The sequence below is a fragment of the Perna viridis genome, chromosome 2, assembly GCF_037379345.1.
Source record: "Perna viridis isolate PV_CMFRI_1.1 ecotype Kerala chromosome 2, ASM3737934v1, whole genome shotgun sequence".
NCBI classification, from domain to species: Eukaryota; Metazoa; Mollusca; class Bivalvia; order Mytilida; family Mytilidae; genus Perna; species Perna viridis.
The window spans coordinates 51894494-51918094 of NC_142446.1; the positions used below are offsets into that span (position 1 = coordinate 51894494).

A 23601-nucleotide genomic window follows, 5' to 3' on the forward strand; every position below is an offset into this window, starting at 1 on the left:
TCAACCTGTGTCATGCTAACTGTTTTTTGTTAATTAAATAAAGATACCAGTAAATTATATTGTTCTAATTATTAACTGATCTCCTGCTCTGAAAATATATAGCTGGGAAAAAAAAGCCATGGATAATGTTAGCCATTAATCTGTAATTTCATTTTTTTCCTCCATTGCTTCAGCTTAAAAGTGATTACTACCTTATTCAGATATAATTAATATGCATTGATTTATGAACCCATTAATTAAACATTAACATTTAAGTTGTGACATCTATTAAGTCATTTCATTATTAGTATTTAAAATTGTGCTGGTATAAAAAAAAATATCTTAAAAGGAAACTAAGTATAGCTTTCTATTTCAGGGAGGAGGACCCAATCATCAGACATCTAATAGAAAATCTCTCAAAGAAATACTACCCAAGAGTAAGTTAATTTTTGTCAAACTTGGTACAGAATGTTAATGCTGATTTTTTAGTACTCTTTGTACATTTTCATTTTGTGCTATTTTCATGTTACATTATATTTACTTTTTTTTCCTGGAACTCATACATGTAGATGAAAATAAAAAAAGGCCAAAAAGAATGAACACGACAAGCTCTATTTTCACATCTTTTGATAATGGTTGTAAGGATATATCTAACAACTTAAGAGAATCTTTTATTACTTCCAGATAAAACTATGGTTGATCTAACTATTCTACAAGGGAAAGATTTAATGGCAATGGACAGAAATGGTATGTATAGAAATACTGTTTATTTTCTTCATTAGTGATCTAACATTTATTATCAATCAATCAATTAATTACTTGTTTGACTATACATTGTAGGTTTTAGTGATCCATTCTGTACAGTACAGATGGGAGAGAAAAGATTACTGAAAACCAGTGTCAAGAAAAAAACTTTGTTTCCTAAATGGAATGAGAGCACAACATTTGAAGTCAAAGATGAAAACCAAATGATTGAAATTGTAAGGATACTATTATACACTTTACATTCAAAGAAATAGGCATGAAATTCATATTACAAAAATTGTTTGAGGAATGAGTTTTATCAATTTAATTTCCTTGCTATTTTGGTTGTATGTCAGTTTCACTGAAAAGTTCAGTTTTGTACTAACTTGCAGCCAATTGGACTTAAAATATAGTGTTATTAAGGTGAAGCAGCTTTATAAATGTTCTCATGCTCCTGTATGTAAAGGGTTTGTCATTAAAGTTCTCATGCTCCTGTATGTAAAGGGTTTGTCATTAAAGTTATATGCAGTAAGTTTGAGTAACAGAAAGTTTCATGTTTTTTTTTTTTTAAAACTTGTTTCCTTACCTTTCTGTGTTCACTCAAAAATATGATGATTGTCAATGATACCTGAATAAGTTGTGGCTTGCATCACAAAGTCATGCAATATATATAACCAGCTTATTAAAATGTTTCCAATCTATCATTCTGTAGTGAAGTTTTTATGTAAGGCAAAATCTTTTTATTTTCAGCTGATGTATGATAAAGATTTTATATCAAATGATTTCTTGGGTAAAGCAGTTCTCTCTTTAGACAAGCTTAAGGAAATATCTTTTAAGGTGAGTACACATGATCTCATGAATTTACTTCCGTGTAGTAATATTGTGGTTAGCAATATTTCTGGTTGAATAAGGTATTCATATTTATTGGATCTCAAAACTATATACAAAATTTTAATGGGTCATTAATATTGGTATAAATCTTAATCCTGTCCTCATCATATTTAGACATTTTGTGTCTAGAAATTAACTTTAATATAATATATATACTGTTATAATGAAGTTTCATCAGGTGCCGTACCACATAATGAAGACTGGGATTGATTTTGGGGATTTTGACTGGAACTGTTAAGGGCCTGTAAATGAATGGATATTGTTTCACAAGGTGCCATTCAATCAATGGAAGGCTGGGATGGATTTTTGAGGTTTTGACTGGAACCTTTTATACATAAGAGGAGAAAAAGGCCACTTTGATTCTTGTCAAATTCTTATCCTGTGTTGAATATTTTATTGCAATTAAACTGAGCTGTATCAAGCTTCCTTTTAACCAAGAAAGATTTGGTTTCCCTTATTCCTGAAACAGGGTCCCACGGTTAAATTAGTATTTTCATAATCATTGAGACCCTCCCTGCATGTCATCATTGAATGTGCTTTTCATAGCACAACAACAACAGTGAAATTTGTGTCAGTGGCTTTTTCTGTTATCTTTATCGGTGCATGTTCTTCCATACGCATAAAATAAAAATATCTAATCATAAATCAAAGTCATGTCCTGTGGCCAACAGTCAGAATCAACCAATCACTGCTTAGAAGAATCACTCACTCGAATAGATTGCCTGGATGGTCTTGTGCTCGCCTCAAGTGCAGGAGGTTGTGGTATAGAATACCAATTAATTTGAAATTTGTAGTCACTGTTTCTCGTCCAAGCGTACAACATAATGAAGATAAAGTGACGACTGGTTGGCTTGTAGTTGGAATAATACGTCAGGTGGGGTGACATGCTTACTTGTGGGCTCTTGCTTCTGTTGCTAGGACAACAAGGATTTGGCTGAGTTGTCAGACTAGTACAAAATAGGGTCTGTTCCACTGGTCAAATGATGCATGAAATATCTACCATTGGATGTTAAACCACAATCAATCAGTCACACATGTGTACCAGATAATAATGGAGAAAATTGTTCATTTCATTTCACAAATAGCTGTAACTTTATTTGAGAACATTATACTTTTTAGAATTCAGCAGAATGGATAAAGCTACAGAGAACTAAATCAGGAATGCTTCAGATTAAATGTACCGTAACTGTTGATGGTGTTCCTGTAAGTAGAGTTATCTCCCTTAACTGGTATTTCTTCCCCTACATTAACTTTAACTGAATTAGTCTCCTAAACCAGTCTGATATCAAGTTCAATTGCAATTTGTATCTTTAAAATGTAGAGTAAAAACTAACTGTTAGTGATAATATTGTGTTCGAAACTACCAAATTTTTTTGTTTATTATTTTTCTAATATTCCTTATTTTCCTTCAGCCATCTAAACTCTCACTGAACACATTACTTACAGCAAAAGATATAGTTAACTTTGGGAAAAAGAGTTGATGTTATCTTCATTAACTGACCATGTCTTAGGTATTTTTCTAATGAGATTAATCCTTTCTGTCACTTCATTGGTATTTTAATCTCAGTTTGATAGTTAAAATTTTTTGTCAATTGCGTGGTTAACTGCATGAGGAAGTTCAACAGATAATTGTCATTTGATTGAAGGGAGGACCCAACTCCATTCCCTGAAGTTAACTTTAATACTGGCTGTAAGTGCATTTGCTTTAAGGTCTAAAGTTTGCATGGTAGCCAACTTATTTTCCTAGATTAAAAAAAAAAAAACTGGGGAAATGGTTCTGTTGCCCCAGTCAGTGACCACACATCAGTTCTTAAGTCATGAAAATAAGTTGACTGATGCTCTGAAAAAAAAATGAAGTGACGAAAATGAGTTATGCTGAGAAGAGTAACATACCATTAATTAATGTCAAGGAATAGAGTTGGTTTGAATGACCATTGCCTAATGAAATGCCCTAGGTAATTAACTGGATAATTAACAAAGTAATTAAAACTTTCTATCAGACACCGATTTGAATACCTATTGAATAATAGGAAGGTATCACTTTGTCAGTTGTGTAGTTGAGGAAGTTCGTCAGGTAATGAGCATTCAACTATTGTAAGACCACTTCCATATTCTGAAGTTAATAATATTGCTTTCTGTAACAACTTCTGTCTGTTTAAACTTTCCAATTTCCTATAATCAGTTTCCCTTACCTTATTAATCCTTGCCACAATAACATTTTGTAATCTTTCAGATGCAGAGAGACTCTGACTCTATTGGGAATATTGATAATGATGTATTTAATCCAGAAGCTTCACCTGCTCTTCAGGTTGTAAGCAGTGGTGTAAATTTAAGTTTTTTCCAAAGTTTAAATATCTTCCTGTTCAGGAGACTATCAATTTGAACTAGAGTTAAATTTTAGCAATTACATAGAACTTCCAAAGTTGTTGATATGACATTGTATTCAAACTATATCAAACAGGACAATATGTGTAAGGCTAAAAATGATTTGTGCCAAATGTTCAGAAAATATATACTATGTAACCTGTATAAACCTAACCTTGAAAAATCCAAAAACCTGTCTGAAACAGACACTTTTTAAAGTCTCAATTAGCTCACCTGGCTAAAGGCCATGTGAGCTTTAACCATCACTTGGCGTCGGTTGTTGTTGTCAGCCTTTAACCATCACTTGACTGTCGTTTTTAACAATTTTTTAAAACTCTTTTCTTCTGACACTTCTTGACAAATTGGAAACTCACTTGGTATGAATGTTCCATGAGGTATCGTGCATAGAACTGATGTGGAGATTTTTGATCCTCGAAAAAATATTGCCGCCATTACTAAAAGTTGAACATACGGATCAGACAGTATTTTTTCACATATATCTCCAAAACTGTTATGTTTAGCCAAATTCTGACTGAATAAAAATGTTCAGGATGATGAGATCTATCTGTTGTAAAATTTTCATTTAAATCTGTTCAGCCAAATTCTTCAAATTGCTGAAATGATCCTTATTATAAGGCCTACAAAAGTTTCCAGGGATCCAAGTTGTCAGACAACACCTTGTAAGAGTTAATGCCCTTGAAAGATGAAAAATGACATTTTTTTTTCACAGTTTTCAGTCAATATCTTTAAAACCATAATAGATAGAAAGAAACTTTCAATTGCTGAAATGATCCTTGTGATAAGTCCTACCAAAATCTTCTTGAGTCAAAATTGCTTCCTCTGACAGTACAACATTCCTTGTTAATTCATTGCCTTGAACCAGGTGAGCGATTCAGGCTCCTAGAAAAATCTTGTATCAATATAAATATATTTTGAAACTTTTAAACCAAACACCTGAAAAAATTCTTTAGTTCCAAGAGATTCAGTTTAGACAGGTTTTACTGTTTTACTTATGTATAAGTGTTATTCACCTTGATTCATGACTTTTTATCAGAATATTCCTATTGGAAAGTCTTTAAATCAAGTATTTTATTGGAAAGATGACCATGTACCCTTTTACATAAAACTCACTCATATATTTTCCATACCTAGAATATTTGAAATAACAAATAGATTTTTATGTAATTTATTTCTCTTAGCATACTGTTTATAATCTTTCAATCCTGATTTGTAACTTTCTTATTATTAGGTATTGCCACAGTCTCAAGTTAAAGAAGAACACCAAAATGAAGCAGAATCACCACAAAGAAAAGATATGAAGCCAGATATACTTCCACAAGTTGATGAGACAAGTTCTAGACACAGTGTTCTAAAGGAAGAAATTATTGTGGCTAAAAAAGAAACCACGGTAGCATCTCAGCCACCAGCCAAATCCTCTTTTTCTCAGGAACATGGAAGTCCAAACCAGTCACAACAACAAACTCCCCAGAGGAAAAGCCATGGAGAAAGTTCTCCACAGGAAACTGTACAGAAAAGAGAAAGGAGAACTTCAAAGTCTACAGATATTGACAGCCCCATGTCTCCACCACAGCATAGGGAAATGGAGGAGAGTACAGTTAGATCCAGAAGGAGAAGTAACAATGAAACATCCCTAAATACATCATTACAAAATGGTGACCACAGGTACAAGAGAAACCCTAGTCCATCCCGTCATGGTCGTAGAGTATCCAGGGAGACATCTGTGGATGATATTCCTGGATTATCTCCTGATCCATACAAGAATTCTACTAGTCCACAACGTGGACGTAGGGGGAGAGCTTCCTCTGACAGTACAACACTCAGACGATCTCAGTCGGACATGACAGTTAATAATAGGCCAGGAAGTAGATATTTAGAATTACCAGATAACAGAGGCATGCAGCATGGTGATTCGTAAGTCTAATGGCATATTTAGTCTTTGAGCTTTTCCTGGGTGTTCTTTTTTTTGCAACACAATTCATTACATTTAACATAATTTATGCTGCAGTAAAGTCTAATAAATAATTTCATGAAAGACTGTGATGAGTTATATGATATCTATCAGGGGCTGCTCTGGCTTCCCAAATTCTGTCGCCAGAAAAATCGTCACCTGCCATTTTTTGTCGCCAGACTCTTGAAGTTTAAATTTTAATTTCTATCAAACTACAGTTTGTACCATGGACCATTAATTGTGTCCCTGTTTAATTATCTTGATATCTGAATAGCATTTCCTTAATTAGATTTTGGGAATCCCCATTCTAGTTGTTTACCGATTTTCTTGCCAAAAAAGTGTAAACAAATGTCATCCATTTTCTTTTATCAATTCTTTCATTTGGAAGTATTTAGACACTTCCTGATGGGATAATCATTGTTAATTGGATTTAATTTATTCCGTTATTACGTAAGTCTGTTTCTGAATGTATTACATGGTTAAATAGGGCTGTGAAACTTGTGTGTAGCCACGTGCACATGGCCTTAATTGTGTTTACCTTTGACCAGATGATGAGAGTTTTGATTGGCTCAATAATATATTTACATTTGATTGACATCTCCCGGAGGATGTTGTCAGTCCAGTCGCCTGGTCTAATTACCTTTAATTGCCTTCAGGCATAAATTGGTTATAGTCAATTAACTCTGGCCAGGTGTCAACACAATTGTTTAATTGGAGAGAATATCCGTTGCTGATGAACTTCTGTCAATTTTAATATACAAAACCTAGGCGCCAAGAAAATCGCCAACTGGCTATTTTTGTCGCCAGATAAAATAAAAAATCGCAAATTGCGATATTGGCGAAGCCCAGCGCGACCCCTGTCTTTATTTTAGAATTTAAAAAAATATATTATCTCGTTGTAGAATGAATTCCTTTACATACAGAGATCATGAGGAGTCCTCAATAGGTAAGGATGGTTTAATAGCTATACCGTCCATGTTTTTAAGTTCTTTTAGATTAAGACAACAATTGTAATTAGTTGAGAATGATATCTTCTCACTTTCAATGTTCCCAAAATACATATTCCTTTCAAACTGTTTTCCTACCAATATATATTGTGCATGATTTGTCATTTCATTTCTATAACATGAAGCATGACTTTTTAAAAGTTTTTAAAGTTTTTAGTGTTAACTGAATGTGTCTTAGTGTTATTGAATATTTTGATCACTCAAAAAATTCATAGAGTTTGGCTTCTAATGTGCATACTTCATATATTTTGCCAATTAGTGTGATATAAACACTTATGATACTGACATGTAACAAGTTCACTTTTGGATGTGTTTGTAATATCCTTCTCTTCCATTTCTCTATATCAGCTGAATCTAGCCGAGAGCCCTCTTTAATAAGTACTGATGTATCAGGCAAGTAGTTATATCCCCTTCTTTGCATGTAATCACTGTCTGCTGTTTTTCGTTAAAATAGTGTGATTTCTAGATATGATTTAGACTTTCATATATGAAATATAAATTATATATTTAGATGCATTTCTAATATTTTACCCTTATAGACTAATTCAACTGTTAGGAGCACATTGCCATACCATTGTCATTTCCATTAAGGATCATGCTTGAGTGAGATTGTTTGGAAGCTTGCAGAGAATTGATTTTTATACCATTTTTAGCTCACCTGGCCGAATGCCATGTGAGATATTGCCATCACTTGTCGTTCGTCGTCATTGTCATTAACAATTTTACAAAACTCTTCCCCTCTGACACTACTTGAACCAAACTTGGTGTGAATGTTCCTTTGGGTATCCTGCATAGGACTGATGTAGGGATTTTTGATCCTTTCAAAAATATGACCACTGTTACTAAAAATAGAACATAGGGTTTAGACATTAGTTTTTTGCATATACACAATGTATCTCCAAAATCGTTAGGTTTCACTTAATTTTGACATGGGGGTAAAGGTGTTCAGCATGATGATATCTATCTTTGGTCAAATTGTCATTCTTATCCGTTAAGCCATGTTGGAGTTATTGCCCTTATTGATTGTTTTTTTGCTATTTTTAATGCTATTTCTTTCAAAAATCTTATCCTCTGACACTACTTAAAACTGAAGTTGGTATGAATGTTCCTTTGGGTATATTACATAGAACTGATGTGGGGAAAAACATAACTGCCGATAGAACATAGGGGTCAGACATAAGTTTTTTGCATATATCTCCAAAACTCCAAAACCATTAGGTTTAGCCAAATTCTTTCAATAGCTGAAATGATCCTTATTAGGACTACAAAAGTCTTTAGGAATAAAAGTTGTCAGACGACTCCTTGTAAGAGTTATTGCCCTTTTTTTTCAGCCAATATCTTGAAAACTATGATAGATAGAAAGAAACTTTCAACTCTGAAATGATCCTTATGATAAGTCCTACCAATGTCTTCTTGAGTCAAAATTGTTTTGACAACTTCTTGTTAAATTTATTGTCCTTGAATGGCAAAATTCAACCAGGTGAGTGATTCAGGCGCCTGGGAGCATCTTGTTATCATTTTGCCATTCCCACTTTTTTTTACCATTAAGTGGCTGGGTATCACTTAATGTTCCATTAATGCCTATTTTTATTCATAGAGAAGAGCAAAACCTGAATTCAAAATTCAGAGTATAATGTAGTGAATAATTCTGGTAATTCTTTATTGTTGGACTTAATGACTTTGTGACTTCAAACTTTAAGCTAAAAATGACACATTATATTTACCTATTCAATAATATTGGGTAAAATATTTAGAAACTTTGATGTTCTATTGCAAAGACTCAGAAATTTATTTTGTTGCATGAAAGGTTGCAGGAAAAGCCTTGTTTTTATCTTTTTTTATCTAATGATTCACCTGATAATTTTGTGAACCCCTAATTGTACATGTATGTACATGTATGATTAAACTACTTAATATTTTCATTAAATGAATGAAAAATGCAATTATGTTGCTTGTTTCAGAGATTCAAATTTACTTTCAATATTTTTTCCAAGTTTCAAGTTTATGGTCATCTCAAGGAAAACTAAGTCCTAAATTGAGGGTCAGTAAAAGTGACTTTAGGTCCAGGACCTAGATAAAGGGAATTTCAAAGATCTTAGGTCAAAACTCTTAGGTCACTGACCGCTGATCCTACAAATATGAACCCCTATTGTTCAGATATGTTATTTGACTTTGGATGTTTTTTAGATTTGTCCAGGTCTTAGTATGACCATTATTTTTTCATTTTGAAAAAGGTATCTTTTATCCACCATTGTGTACCCTTCAATTATAAAATTTGTTGTTTAGGAATGCATGTAATTGTGCAATGTATTTGTTAAATCTCATTCATTTTTGTGCATGCTGGTGACAGTTCCATGATTAGAATTTCAAGAAACCATATTGTGTAGAATGGCTATTTTCTTCATTATTCAATATTTAAATTAATCAGCTATTTTGTCAGGAGGTATGATTAAAAGATACAAGAAACGCCTCAATAAAGCAGAAGGTATTAAAATTGGGTGATTAACAGCATTGGTAAAGAGGCACTGTCAAGTTTTGATTTGGAAAAGTTTGGCTGTTGATTTCCAAGCTTCACACAGCATCAGATGTCTGTTAGGCTCAATAAATTCCTCTTTTTTAAGTGCTGAACAATTGAAATCAAATGTTGTTTTACACTCAAATTATCTGTCACATCATTTACTTTTTCCAACATTTTAAGAATTTTGCAATTTCTTAGTGAACTGTGTACAGGGTCTAGAGTGAGTTTTTTAAAGTTAGTTGCTGTTTTGAGCTTGATTTCAACATATCTGACAACTGTTTTAGCTGATGGTGTGGTGTTAGAAGCATCTACTTTTATACAATGTATGTTTTCCAAGTTTGACTTGGATCTGTTTTGTAACAAAAGGAGATAGTAAAATATTTTATTTTCAACATCTTCATTGAAAAATAATCCTAATTTTTCAATAGAATTAAGTACAAAATATCAATTTTTAACACTTGTATAATACATTTATCAGTATACATTATAGCTTAAAAAATAACTGTGTTCAAACAAACTTTGAAATCTAAGTTTTCAACTTTGGTTTTCTACTTGTACATCAGTTATAAAAATTATGGGTAAACTAAGGCTATAGAGTAGGTAAAAATCTGTATTAACAAAGCCTATTGTCTTCATAACAAGTAAAAAAAAAAACAATGTTGCAAATTCAGTACAATGTACTTACAGTTTCTTAAGTTTGTTTAAGGAGGTAGGCCTAGGGTAAGGGACATAACTCATTAAGTCAGTAATATATTTGTATCAAATTCAATTTCACACAAAAGCTTTCATTTGACACAGAATGAAATCAGTCTAAGTTACTTTGATGCTTACATGACATTGATGTAAAATGATGAATACAAATGTTCCAATGATTTGTAAGGGTTGTGTCCCTTACTTGAGGTCTACCTCCTTAAACATAGTCAATTGTTTTAACTGTGAAAGTTCTTGAATTTTTGGATGCCAGTTTTCATGGATTAGGCAAGAAACACAAGTTTGTGGATTCTTGAATTCATGGTTTTGAGGTTTTCAGTACACATATCAATGGAAATTTCTTATTTTGTTGGGAACCAAATTTCGTGGTTAAGCCTACCCATGAAAATCACGAAAATTGGTACCCCTCAAACAATTGTACTTTTACAGTAGATACTTACATGTATTTCACTGTATGATAAACAGTATAAGACACTACTATTAACATTAGTATTCAGCTGATGAACAGCAAGGATTTCTCAGGTTTAGTTTTTTTTTTTGGGGGGGGTGCAGGGGTCTCAGGACTGTCAAGTTATAACAGGACACATGTAAGATTTGCTTAAATTTAAATGATCAAAGAGAATATAAAAAAAACAATTAGATATTTGCCAAAATTTGGCTCTTATTTGTATCTTTAGATGCATGCAACTTTACAGGAGTAGGGTTTCATAAGTATCATTTCAGCTAGTACAACAACTATATCTCTTGTGTAATTGGAAAGTTTTGTGGGAAATACATGTATGATCATTGATAAGACTTAATTGTATGATATTCTTATGGAGATTTTATTGAATTATTTTTGTGGTTTCAGATCAACAAACTGTGACATGCTTTCCCATTAAGTTGTCGGTGCTGGGTAAAAGTAAAAATGGAATTATTTTATAATCAGATACTTACAGAACTTCTCCTTGTTGATTGACCTAGCCTAGCAATGGTTATATATTCCAATTTTCCAAAATTTCCTTAAACCAATTTCTGGTACAAAATGTATTTGAAAATTTATACATGCTGTAACAGCTATCCAGACTTTTAATTTTGTATAAATTGAATTTAAGCTTGTTTGACTTTCATAAAATAAATTCAAATTAAGTTTTCCTCAAATCCCAGAAATTTTTGTCCCAACTTTTGCATAATCTTGGTATTGGGCATGCAATAGAATTTAGCTTGTCAGCCATCCCTTAGCTGTGTTTGAACCAAATAGGTTCAATTTGCTTGATGGATTTGAATGAAACTTGCTCAGTTGAATGCTTCGGTAACAAGGGAGACACCAAATGACTTTATAATTAGTAGGTCAAAGGTCAAGAACACTTTCCACTTTTCACACGAAACATTTTAATTTACCACAATAGCTTTTAATGACTGCACAGATTTAGCATCTGTGTCAAGGTTAGTAGGTCTAAGGTCAATGGTCAATGTAATTTCAACCTTAAGCTCTGTACATGTTTTCCTTATATCATTTTACCTGAGCACTACCAAAGCATGGCTAAGATGAAATATAACTTTATTGACTTTGCTGATCTTAAAAAATTCACATGACTTCCAATATTTCGAGATACACATGCAACTCATTTATAATATATATCACTGGTGGCAGGTTTATATCATTAAGTTTTTATCTGAATAATTGTCTAACTCTTTACACTTCAATTTCTATGATGAAAACATTTTTTTTAATGAGAGTTACGGTAAATGTTTCTGAGGTCTTAGAAGACATACTTTTCTTTTCAGCTTTTCAATCTTTACCTTATTATAATTTTTCTTTGCAGAGAGTGAAGGATTGGTGAACCATGAGAAACTATACAGTGTGTCTGGTGAAGTCCTAGAAATTAGAGGTCTTCCTAAGTCAGTTACCAGTTTCTACTGTAAAATACGCCTACAAAAGTAAGTTGATATGAATACATGATATAAGGGTATGGAAAGTGTCTGTTATCAGCGACTTTTTTAGATTAGGTTTATCATACATGTGTATTAAATTAACAAAGAGGCCTATAGTTTGCAATCTGTTTGCAAATTGTTTTCATGACAGTTTTACCTATGTCACCAAGAATGAAATCAGGTCTACTAGCCACTTGACTCCATCCATCAGCACTATTAGGGGTTTCTTTGTTTCATCTGAAACTTGGGAAGTTTTTGTCCAATAGTATAGAAACATAGTAATGATTTTAATATGAACGGTTATATAATGGTAAGGTGCTGCATTGTTGTCTGTGTCATCATCGTCGATGTCCTCATTTGTAGACATTTGGTTTTCATGTGACAATTGATTGGTTGATCTTTATGAAATTTAAAAGCAAGGTTTGAAACCACACAAGGGGTTTAAAACAAGCATTCCATAGAATTTTACTATATAACTCCCGTAATAGCATATGAACATCTATAATTTTGTTTCAAAATATTCTACACTGTAATAGTCAGACTGGATTGACCTTGAATTTATTTGAAATTAGGGGCCAAAAATAGGATCAGAAAGATGCATTTTCATGATGTCCAGGCAATTACTTGATTATTAGTGAAATGATTTCTGTGAAATTGCATTACAAAGTGCCTTACTACCAAAAGAAGATTGGGATTAGCTTTGGGGGTTAAGACTTGAACATTTTTGGAATTAGGGGCAAAAAAGGCACCTAAAACAAGTATTTTCCTTTTGTCAAGACAATAACTTGAGTAAGTGTAAATGGATCTTTCTTTTATTAATTTTAGTACAAGGTGCTATAGCACTAAAGAAAGACGGAATGAAGAATTGTTTTTTTTTTGTTTTTTGTTTTGGTTATGGGTAGAGCTAAGTAAGAATGAGGGACCAGAAATTACAGAGTGCCATACCCACTAAGGATGGTTTGGATTGAGGTTTTGACTGGAACCATTTAGGAATAAAGTCCAAAAAGTTACCACTTTTATTCTGGTCAAATATTTATCCTGTTTCAAATGTCTAATTGTAATCAAAATTCAAAGCTGTATCAAATTTGAATTGTATGTCCATACTTCCCCCAACTATTGAATGGTATGTCCATACTTCCCCCAACTATTGAGGGTTCAAGCTCTGTGGTCATATCAAGCTGTTTCTTGCTAAGTAATTTATTTGTATGTCAGTATTTTCACATGGATTTGAGGTAAAATTAACATTTAGTTAACTGCTGCTATGATTTGTATGACATTACAGTCTTTGTATTTTATGACATTACAGCCTTTGTATTTTATGACATTACAGTCTTTGTATTTTAGTACATTACAGTCTTTGTATTTTATGACATTACAGTCTTTGTATTTTATGACAATAACACCTGTCCAAACTACTTATCTGAAAGCTTCTAGATATTGAGATGATCTATGGGACTTGATTGTATCAATATAGGTTCCAGTTCAAATCAATATTTGATTCCTTTTTTTCAATATATTATTGTACCTTGGCAAACAAAGTTTGAGGGTATATAGGAATCACCTTTCTTGTCTGTCTGTACACATTTCTTGTAAGTGCAACTTCTCCTAAACTGCTTAAGGGATTTTGATAAAAGATTGGGTATCATATGTAGATGTGCATGAAAGAATACATGTACAATTACTGTCAGAGGACTCCAATGGGAAATAATCCAAATTAAGCCCAGTCTATCTCTGTCTGTCCATTTATCTTTCCTCCACTTTTCTAGTAAGCCCAATTTTATGGAAAAGATGGGTATCATACTTATTGATGTGCATGTAGGAATATAATTGGTTAGATGACTCTAAAAGGAGATAACTGAACAAGCCTTTTACATTTGAAGCTGGTATTCTCTTAATGACTGTCCTCACAGTATTTCTAGTTTTTTAATTTTTTTTTTTTTTGGGGAGTGGGGGGTTGGTTTGATGGACTTTGTACATATCATAATGATTTTTGTTTTTCCCAGAAATGCTTTCAGATATTGAGGTGATACTATGTATACTAGTGTACCTGCCAGAAAATAACAAACACATTAGTTGTAATAGTGTAATCTTTTCAAATTTGCTGTGTTTTATAAATTGAGAATCATGTTTAAATGAATTAATAGTTGACATTGTCCTTTAGTTTTCATTTGGTAGTCAATAGGTGACTGTATATTATTATTATCAATATATAACGTGTGTACTCTTTCACTTTTCAGTCCACATACGAAGTTTAAGTTTGGTTCTAATAGCAGAGTGATAGCAAAGTCCAGTATGATAAAAGTAAACAATCCTGTGTTTAACACTAAGTTTGAGGTGAGAATAATGCTTACACTTACATAAAAAAAAAATAGTCCCCTTTTTCCATGTTCAAAGTCACATGAGAAAAAAATGGAAAATAATCAGAAACTAAAAGGAAGTTTCATTTCATGATGACAGACATATAACATTGTACCAAAATACTGTGAAAGTACCTTTATTCATGGGTACCAATTTTCATGGTTTAAAGGAAAATGATTAGATCATAGATTCTTGAATTTGTGGATTTGGCAACTCTATCATACAAATAGATGGGAATTTTTTTTTTCATTTGGAATCAAAGTTCATGGTTTGCCAAACCCACAAAAAGCACAAAAATTGATACCCCATGAACAATAATACTTTCAAAGTATTAATTTCCTATTCAACGTAAGGAGGTAGACCTAGGGTATGGGACATAACTTTTGAAATTAGTGATATATTTGTATTATATTCCATTTCTACAAAGCCTATCAAGCTTTCATTTGAAACAGACTGAAATCACTCCAAGTTACATTTATGCTTACATGAGATTTATGTAAAAATCTGAATACAAACATTCCAATGATTTGGTAGAGTTGTGTCCCTTCCCCTAGGTCTACCTCCTTAATATTTGGTTTACTGTTGAATGTTTGGAAGACAGCATTATACAGATTTTTGTATTTTTGTCTTTAGCTTTTAAAACGGGGATGTGTTGAAAATATCTTTAAGGCGCTGGCAGTGAATTAAACTAACTCGATTCAGTCACACCTAACTGTTACAAATATGAAGTCAACTTGCTATTGCGTTATTCAAGATTTAAGAGTAAAAGAAAAAAATGTTAGCCAAATTAATATTAATGAATATGGTTGATGTGTAAAATTACTTGCATCTCATCTTAAATATAACTGGTAAACATATACTTTTTTTATGTATGCTAAATGTAAATATTTGTTTTTACAAGATTGACCGAGGCACTGGTACAAGTGTGGATTCATTACTTGTGTTTGACATAAAGGATGGTAGAAAACAGCATGTAGCTCAGCATTCATTTACTATTGGTCTACTTTTTATGGGTAGGTTGAAGTAGAATCTTTCCATTATTTTAATAAATAAATAATTTTAATTTGATATTTAGCTCAACTATTGGGCATGTTTTGGTGTTTTGAATTAGCTGGAGGACAAACGCTACAAATGATTATTTGTTTTGGTGTTCTGCTATCTAATTTAAGTATTGTGAGCAAATAATGGACTAGACCCCTTTTCAAAATCTCTGGATCCAACACTGAATGAAGATGTATTATCATACAACCCACCAACAGAATAATAAGATGGGTTTTTAATGTCTGTAGTCACTTGAAAATGACAAAATCCTGTAAAAATACATTTTTGGTTAGTGAAATTTCTGTTGTAACTTGGCATTCAGCATATGTTTCCATAATTTTAGATTATAGGGAAGGAGAATTCAGCAAATGGTTAGCTCTTGGTAAAGGTTCTAATGTTGAGATCCTGGTCATGCTCAGGAAGGGGAATCCCAATGCACGACTGATGAGAAAGATTCATCGTAGCAGCATGCGAATGTCAGGAGAGAAACAGTATCGTCAATATGAAGAAGACCACAGAGATTATCTTTAAAACGGTTTTGACTTTTTATAAGTGGTATGATTTTTAATTTGAAACATAATTATGGTTTTTGTGGTGTTGGGGGATAAAGTAGCGTGCAAATGTCTATTCGTCTCCACTCAGCAGGTTTTAAACTTGCAGGGTTGACCATCGCATTAGGGAAGTGCAGATATATTAGATTAATCTAAGTTTGTATTGTGTACATGTAGTGATCTAGAAGGTGTGAGTTAGTACCATATTACTACAGAGGTGGCATTGTTCTTTTGATACACTGTACCAGTACAAGTTCGTAATTTTAGGACATTTGTTTTACACCTTTTGTGTTTTTTTTCATTTATGTATAATTGTGAGTAAAGACTGGAGTATGATTAGAAAAATCTGAAACATGAATTTTCTCAAATTCTTGAGGTTTTTTATCTTCAATTTCAAGGTTGACATTTGAAATTGGAGCCTGGCCTGTTCATAAACTTAATATCCTCATAATGGTAACTCGATTTTAATTGGAACATTCCAGTTTATGAATAAACACATCCAGAACCGCCCCCAAATGTAGTAACAACATTATTTACACTATCTTGTTGCGTAAAGTACCAGTATGTACACGTTTTAGATGATGTAAGAATTATTTTACATTGACATTGTAAAATTCCAGGTTTTTTTCTTGAAGATGATGTTTAAATTGTTGTACATTGTCATTGTCAAATTTCATTTTTTTTCCTTGTAGAAACACATTTATTGTAGTAGCTTTTCAGATTGTACACATTGACGTGTTGTTTTCTACAAGTTGTTTTTATACTCCACACTTTTCTACAAACGATGACTTTACATATTTTTATAAATGCTTTAGACAGTTAGACAGTATATTTATCTACATAACTTAAGTACTGGTATGTCATTATATTTTCTGTTGGGAGGAATGACACTCAGTTTTTTTTGTTGTCTCTGTCCCAACACTTCAAAACTTGAGTAATTACTCAAGTCTAAATTACTGCATGGATTGTCACTTTGTTTGGTGTCTATTCAACTGTTTGTACAGATACACAGTATCTTTTTTTACTGTTGATGTAAAAAATGCAGATTAATTAAATGGGACATTCTTTAACTAATGTATTTTATGCAAGTTTAAATGCCCATAGTAGTATACAATTATGTGTTACTTGAATAGCAGTTGACCCATATATCTCAGGGAATTGCCTCCTTTTCCAATGTTTAAGCATGCATCAGGATGGATCCAGCATTTCAGATTAGGGGTGGCATATATAGCATTAAAGGCTGAGCAAAGCGAGGCGTATCAATTTTTAGGGGTAAATTTTGTAAAGAATTGAGATGATATGCCAAAACATTTTTTGTTAATTTGGTAGGGATAAGTATGCCTGCTTTGCATATATATGAATCTGTACCTGTGTATCATTTATAAAATCTTTTTTGAAACCTATATTGGTAGATTTTAAGGAGGTAGACCTAGAGTAAGGGACACAACTCATCAAATCGTTGGAACGTTTGTATTCAGTATTTTACATCAGTGTCATCTAAGCATTGAAGTGACTTGACTTGATTTTATTCTGTTTCAAATGAAAGCTTGATAGGCTTTGGTGAAATCGAATATGATGCAAACATATCACTAATTTCAAGAGTTATGTCCCTCACCCCAGGTCTGCCTCCTGAAGGCATGCTTTATCATTCTATGCATATCCTAAACTGTTGAAAACTTTAAACATGTATCATTGTATCATTTATTGCTATTGTTATAATATTAATTCTATGTGGGTGTTAATTATGAAACAGTTTTCCTGTTATTCAATAATTTTGTAATGTTTAATGATTTACATTTATTAGTTACATTATTGTGTGTATTGAACTCAAGACCAATTATTTATGTACTATCAGTGCTGAAATGTATGCATACTGTTTACTGCTTCTTATATGCAATGAATTGTATAAATCTTTTGTTTGGGTTACTTAAGACTTTTCAAATTGAAATATCTACTTTTACAAATATCAAGAAGTTAGAAACTTGTATATCCCTCCCCCTTCCCTTAAAAAACTACCTTCTTAAGAAAAAAATGGAAAAAGGTATTTGAATTTCTTGGTATAAAAGAGAATAAATCCTGCAACTTGTTCACAAGCTGTTGTCTGGAAAAGGTTCAGATTGATCAAGGGCCATTACTTCGGAATGATCGAAACCAAAGCTTGAACTTAAGCCATCTTTTCGGACCATGAAGCCTAGAAAAAATGGGAGTAAAAACCCTACAATTTGTTCATGACTTTCACAGTAAACTGCTGAGGGATGGGTCAACAATATTGTTATCCTTTGGCAACAAATTTGCATTGGGTATACAGTCAAAAGTTTTGACTACTGACTACCTGTAACACTTGACTAAGTTTTTAGGCTCTTTTTGCTACCATGACACTTTATATAACTATATGATTAGATATACATGTAGTATTAATTATTATATTAAGTTGCATATTTATAAAGATTCTTTTGGGATCATACAGTATATGAAGATGTGTTGTCCAAGAAAGGACAGACCTCCTAGACTAGCTTTGTTTTTTCCCTCATTGTGCCATAATTAAGATGTCTCAAATTTATTTTTCTACTGGTGATGGCTAAGCTGTACATTTCTGTAAAACTGTTAACCTATTTTTAGCTTTCATGAGTTCATATCTGTCTTGTAATGTGAAAATTACTTTTTTTTTTCAGTTGCAGAGTTTGAAAAAAAAAAAAAAGAGAAATCACAATCAGTGTTCTAGGATTCCTATTTCCCGTTACCCAGGGCAAGTGAAATTTGGGTCAGGGAAAGTTAGGTACTTAGTTACACTTTACTGTGACAAGTTGAAAACTTAATATGCTGTAAGGATTTGTTTTGTTAGGAAAGCAGTCATTGACTGTGGGAAAGTTGATTTTATATGGATTATTCACGAAGAAAACTTAATTTCTGAAAAAAAACCTAGAACACTGCAGAGTGCAAGATTTCCTACACTACCTTACACAGTGTGTAAGATTTTTTTTTATCAAAATATCAAAATGTTCGATATCACTGCTAGTGTAAATTCCAATGTGTTATTAATAAAATTCATTTCACTTCACACGCAATTTTAAATGAATTAAATACACAAATCAAGCTAAAAAAGTGTCAACAAATTAATTTTAAAAGCCATGCTAATCCTTGTTAAAACACACTTCGATTATGGTTCGTAATAAAGCAATCAGTTTTCCGACTAATTAGTTGACCTCGAGACATCAGGGTTAATAAACCTCAAAGTCCTGTCGAGGAGACTGATTGATTATCTCAAATTATCCAAGGTTTCGATTCATCCAAGTTCGAGTCATCCGAGGTAAAATTGTATTGGAGTAAGGAAAATTTTGCTAGGACTTTGTAATTAGTTCGAGAGTTCAACACATCATGGTTCGACTGTAAGTGTCTTTAAAGAAAGTATAGATTCATTTTAGGATGTTGCATAATTATTTTGAATATATAGTGATGTGCCCTGTTAATTCCTTCTTAGTTTAGAATCAGACCTATTTTTTTTTTTAGTTCAGGATATTTGTTCCTTAATGAAGTGTAAATTAAGACTAATTCTGTATGAATAATTTTGGGAACAGATGGAAGAAATTTTAGATCCTTGTTCATTGTTTATAATACTGCTATTTAAATGTGACATAAAGCCATGAAACTTTCCTTAGTGTGCTATATTTATCTTTTTTCTTTTTTGTTTAGTTGAGAACAGTGATACTGTTGTTTTTTATACAAATATATTCACATTCTATGTACATTTTTTTTCCTATTTTAATTTCTATATATATTATATATGCATTTTGTGATATTGTTATTACCTTTCCCATATCATATGGTTGTGCCTAGTTTATTATTATTTTTATTTCTTATAAAATTTGAAACTCAAAGTATTGAATTTCACTGCCAACAGATTTTCAATTCACCTATGTATCATGTTTTATTTTTTCACACCATTCAAAGTTGATTTCTATTAGGCATTTGGGACAGGTATAGTATTTCACCAGAATCAAAGTGGTCCCTAATTCCTGAATAGTTCCAGTTACAACCCCCAATATCAATCCCAACCTTCTTCTTGGAGTATGAATTCCAAAGAATTCATTCCATTTTACTCAATTTATTATCCAGAAATAAGACAAATGCTTATTTCAGGTCCATCATTCTTAATTGGTTACATTCACAACCCCACTAAATCAATTCCAAATTTTCTTTGGGTGGTACACCATGTAGTACAGTATCTATTCACTTAAGTTAGGTTATTTTCCAGACATCAGGAAAGGCTTGTGTCTGGCCCCTCATTCCTAAACATGAAAAATGAAAAATAAACATTTCAAGTCCAAAATAACTGTACTAACAACATCCACCAGTAGCAGTATCAGCATGTATAATTATTTTCCTTCATGTAATCAATCTGAACTCCAAAGAATTTTAGAACTTTATTTACATAGAAATCTGAAAATACTTCTGATGGTACAAATTACAAAGTCTTTTCATAATTAACAACAAAACACTGTCACTTCTCCATCCTGCATTTCACAAGCCTTTGGATGCCTCTATATAGTCATCTTGATAGACCATAACCCAGGTCATCGGTGCTACAATGGCAGCTGTGATCACAGCTCCTGTCAACCATTTCTCCTACAAAATAAGCACAGGAGTTATGTACATGTACGTAGTGCAAGAGAAATTGCAGATTATAAATCATACATTAGCAATGTAATTACATTGTACTGTAGTTTACTATACATAAACCACTTTACACACTGTAACATCCAACTGACTAAAATATAATTTGAAGATAATTTTTAGTCGATAGATTTACTGATACCCCTCATGAAGGCATGTTTCCCTTGTAACTTACTCCTCAATAATCACAATGAATAATGGGTACAAAGATATTTTAGAGGTCTTGCTACCACATCTTATAATGAACTTTATTGTTTGGCACATCCAGTAACATCTGGATGATGTAAAGTGATTGATTCCAGTTTTAATCCTATGACAGATATTTCAGGACAAGAAGATTGACAAATCAACTTTTTATGTACTAATTTGGGCTGGAATTTTATTGTACTAGCACGAGGAAGCACAACAGCCTGCAGGTAGATTTGTCACTCCACTTGGTCACATTATTATGGCTGCGTCAACAGTCTCCATCTCCCAGACTAACAATTTTTTAAAAATTCAGTTTGTATTATAAAAGGGGCACTAACTTTAATGCAAGCCAAGGATTGATTAGGTGCAAGTACATGCCCATTTTCTATGATTTTCATTCTTTCATCAGTTCATAAGGTTGGAAATAAGTCCTGAAATTAGAGTACCCCCCCCCCCCCCAATTTGGGATACTACCCCTCATGTGGGTTTTTTAAACAGTAATATCAGATAATTTGGGAAGTGCCATATTTTAGTTAAAAAGTAGGAATGTTTCTTGTATTTGAAATATCTTCCTAAAAAGGCTAGACGTCTAAATGTAACATCTAAAATGTTGCAGGCCTTGAAATATTACATTTTACTTGGGTTGGTAACTTTGGAAAATAATGAAAACAAAAGTATATTTCCAGTATATGTCAAGGTCAAAGTAGTTTCACTTTTGGTCCAAGCGATTGTAGAAATATGAAGTTTAAAAGTTCAAATCATTCTGTTGATTTAATTAGAAGTTATTGATGGTGATACCTGTGTTTATCCATTAGATTCATCATTTGTCAAGTGATTACAGAGCAGTAAATAGTGCTATGTTCAATTTTATTTGAAAAAAAAAAACAACGTTGAAGCGAGGTACCCCCAAATCTGGGATCACCCTTTTCGTGGTCATATACAATGTACTAGTGGAGATTTATCAGTGCGCCCTCTGCTCCTATCAAGTACCCACTTCGTGTCCATTTACAATTATTTGAATATCCCTTTAAGATTACACTCTTGTTAATAAAGTATCCCAAGCTAATTAACAAGTGTCACCATTAACTACATCCTGTCGTGATTAACCCTCAGGTAATTATTGGTGATCAATCAGCCGATCAGGGTTATCATATGAAGACTGACAAGTAGAAGATGGATCCTGATTGAATCTACCACCATTTTATGGACAGCCAATCACTGGTTAATAATTAATTTCTACTGTACAATCAATTTCACTAATATTTTCAAGTTGACCTTACAATTTCAATATTTCTAGGATTTTCTATATTTTCAACAGTACAGGGCATTTTCCATAAGTTGTGATTGCAATAGTTATAGGAAATAATATTCCTCTTAATTGCATAGGATTTTGAAATTTAATTGGAGCAATATTGAAAATTTGTTACTTTGGATTTTCATGCAACATTTCATCTTATAGTATGTAAAAATGTAAGGCATCACTTGCCCTTAATCAACTACATTGTGTGATAGAATGCTGTTACCTCCAAGAGCTATGTTAACATTCGTCTACACATCATTCTGATAATATGGAATACATGTTCTCAACTTTTCAAAGGAGGGGAATTATTCAGTAAATGGCTTATTCATTTCTATTTATTATTAAACATGTATATGTTTACACAAAGCACTTGGTCAACTGAGAAAGGTCTTTTAATACAAAAAATGTGTCATGCATGTATTAATGCAGTAAAACTTATTTATTTTGCAAAATATCATCAGACGCTGTCCATTCGAACATTATCCCACCTTCATTTTCAGAAAGTTGGTAGGTATGCAATAAGAATACAAACATACAAGAAAAGAAGAAATGAAGGAAGATATTTCTGACTACAGTACCATTCTGTGTAAGAATCAGGCAATATCTGGCACATCATTTTCCTAAATTAAGTTATTTTTGCCTAAAATATATTCAGTACATCTAGAACCAAAATGCTATTTCAGTTTATCCTGAAGGACCTGTGACGTAGATATTTTTTGACAGCTTATAAAGAGAAAGAGGGCAGGAAAATTTTCCTGCCATTTTTCCGTTGTGCCTTTCAACTAAATTCGACCTATCAATTTCTTGATAAGGCAAATTATACAAATACTTTGGTTATATCTGGCAGTTATCAGGTATAATTAATTGGTTAATGCAATAAAATCTCTGCGTTTTTTCCCTTCATGTGCCACACCTTATATACATTTTGTCCAATTCTTAGACAGCTGAACAGTTGAAGTACTTAATGCAACTACAAATCTTTAAAAAAAAAAAAACTAAGATCAATGTCCCTCTTTTTGTTGTAAATGACATGCTACATTGCCCTCTTCCCTACACCCCTCTACTTTCGAATCCTGGCTAGAACAATGTGCAAATTTGATAGTAGGAGCAAGCCCTGTGATCTGTGATATAAAGAGACTCCACAGTTCAAGATAACCGGACACCCAAATGTCCTTTCGACCTTGTATCATACAGGTATAAATCAAAATAAAACAGAGGGGACTGGAAAGCTTACTGTAAATGAAATTCTATATCTTGGTGGACCAATTACAACATTTCTTTTCTGTAAAAACTGCCTCTGTACAACAGGGCTTTTTGTTAGTACTCTACCGACAGTGCCGAGCATTTTGAGATGGGAAATGAAATAAGGTTAGGAGAGCAGTGAATGCGAATTA

At 32.6% G+C, this 23601-nt stretch overlaps 1 protein-coding gene and 1 long non-coding RNA gene across 10 annotated transcripts in view; one reads left to right on the forward strand and one right to left on the reverse strand.

The window, feature by feature from the left end:
• Window positions 1-19922, forward strand: part of LOC148625712 (uncharacterized) — a 37831-nt gene extending 17909 nt beyond the window's left edge. For 4 of the 9 annotated variants that reach the window (XM_088569414.1, XM_088569416.1, XM_088569419.1 and 1 more), the window contains 14 exons: window positions 356-416; window positions 664-726; window positions 820-959; window positions 1474-1560; window positions 2734-2817; window positions 3848-3925; window positions 5228-5910; window positions 6850-6893; window positions 7303-7347; window positions 11034-11084; window positions 11989-12103; window positions 14335-14431; window positions 15357-15468; window positions 15840-19922. In XM_088569414.1, the coding sequence (XP_088425540.1) occupies window positions 356-416; window positions 664-726; window positions 820-959; window positions 1474-1560; window positions 2734-2817; window positions 3848-3925; window positions 5228-5910; window positions 6850-6893; window positions 7303-7347; window positions 11034-11084; window positions 11989-12103; window positions 14335-14431; window positions 15357-15468; window positions 15840-16027 (1848 nt within the window). In that variant the 3' untranslated portion in view covers window positions 16028-19922. The remainder of the gene's footprint in view (window positions 1-355; window positions 417-663; window positions 727-819; window positions 960-1473; window positions 1561-2733; window positions 2818-3847; window positions 3926-5227; window positions 5911-6849; window positions 6894-7302; window positions 7348-11033; window positions 11085-11988; window positions 12104-14334; window positions 14432-15356; window positions 15469-15839) is intronic. The other 5 variants (XM_088569415.1, XM_088569418.1, XM_088569420.1 and 2 more) reach the window with 4 other exon arrangements.
• Window positions 19923-20455: 533 nt separating this feature from the next.
• LOC148625713 (uncharacterized) lies at window positions 20456-23601 on the reverse strand. Its single transcript, XR_015919967.1, has 2 exons — window positions 23442-23601; window positions 20456-20670 (listed from the first exon to the last, which is right to left on the reverse strand). It is a non-coding gene; the product is annotated as an uncharacterized LOC148625713 (long non-coding RNA).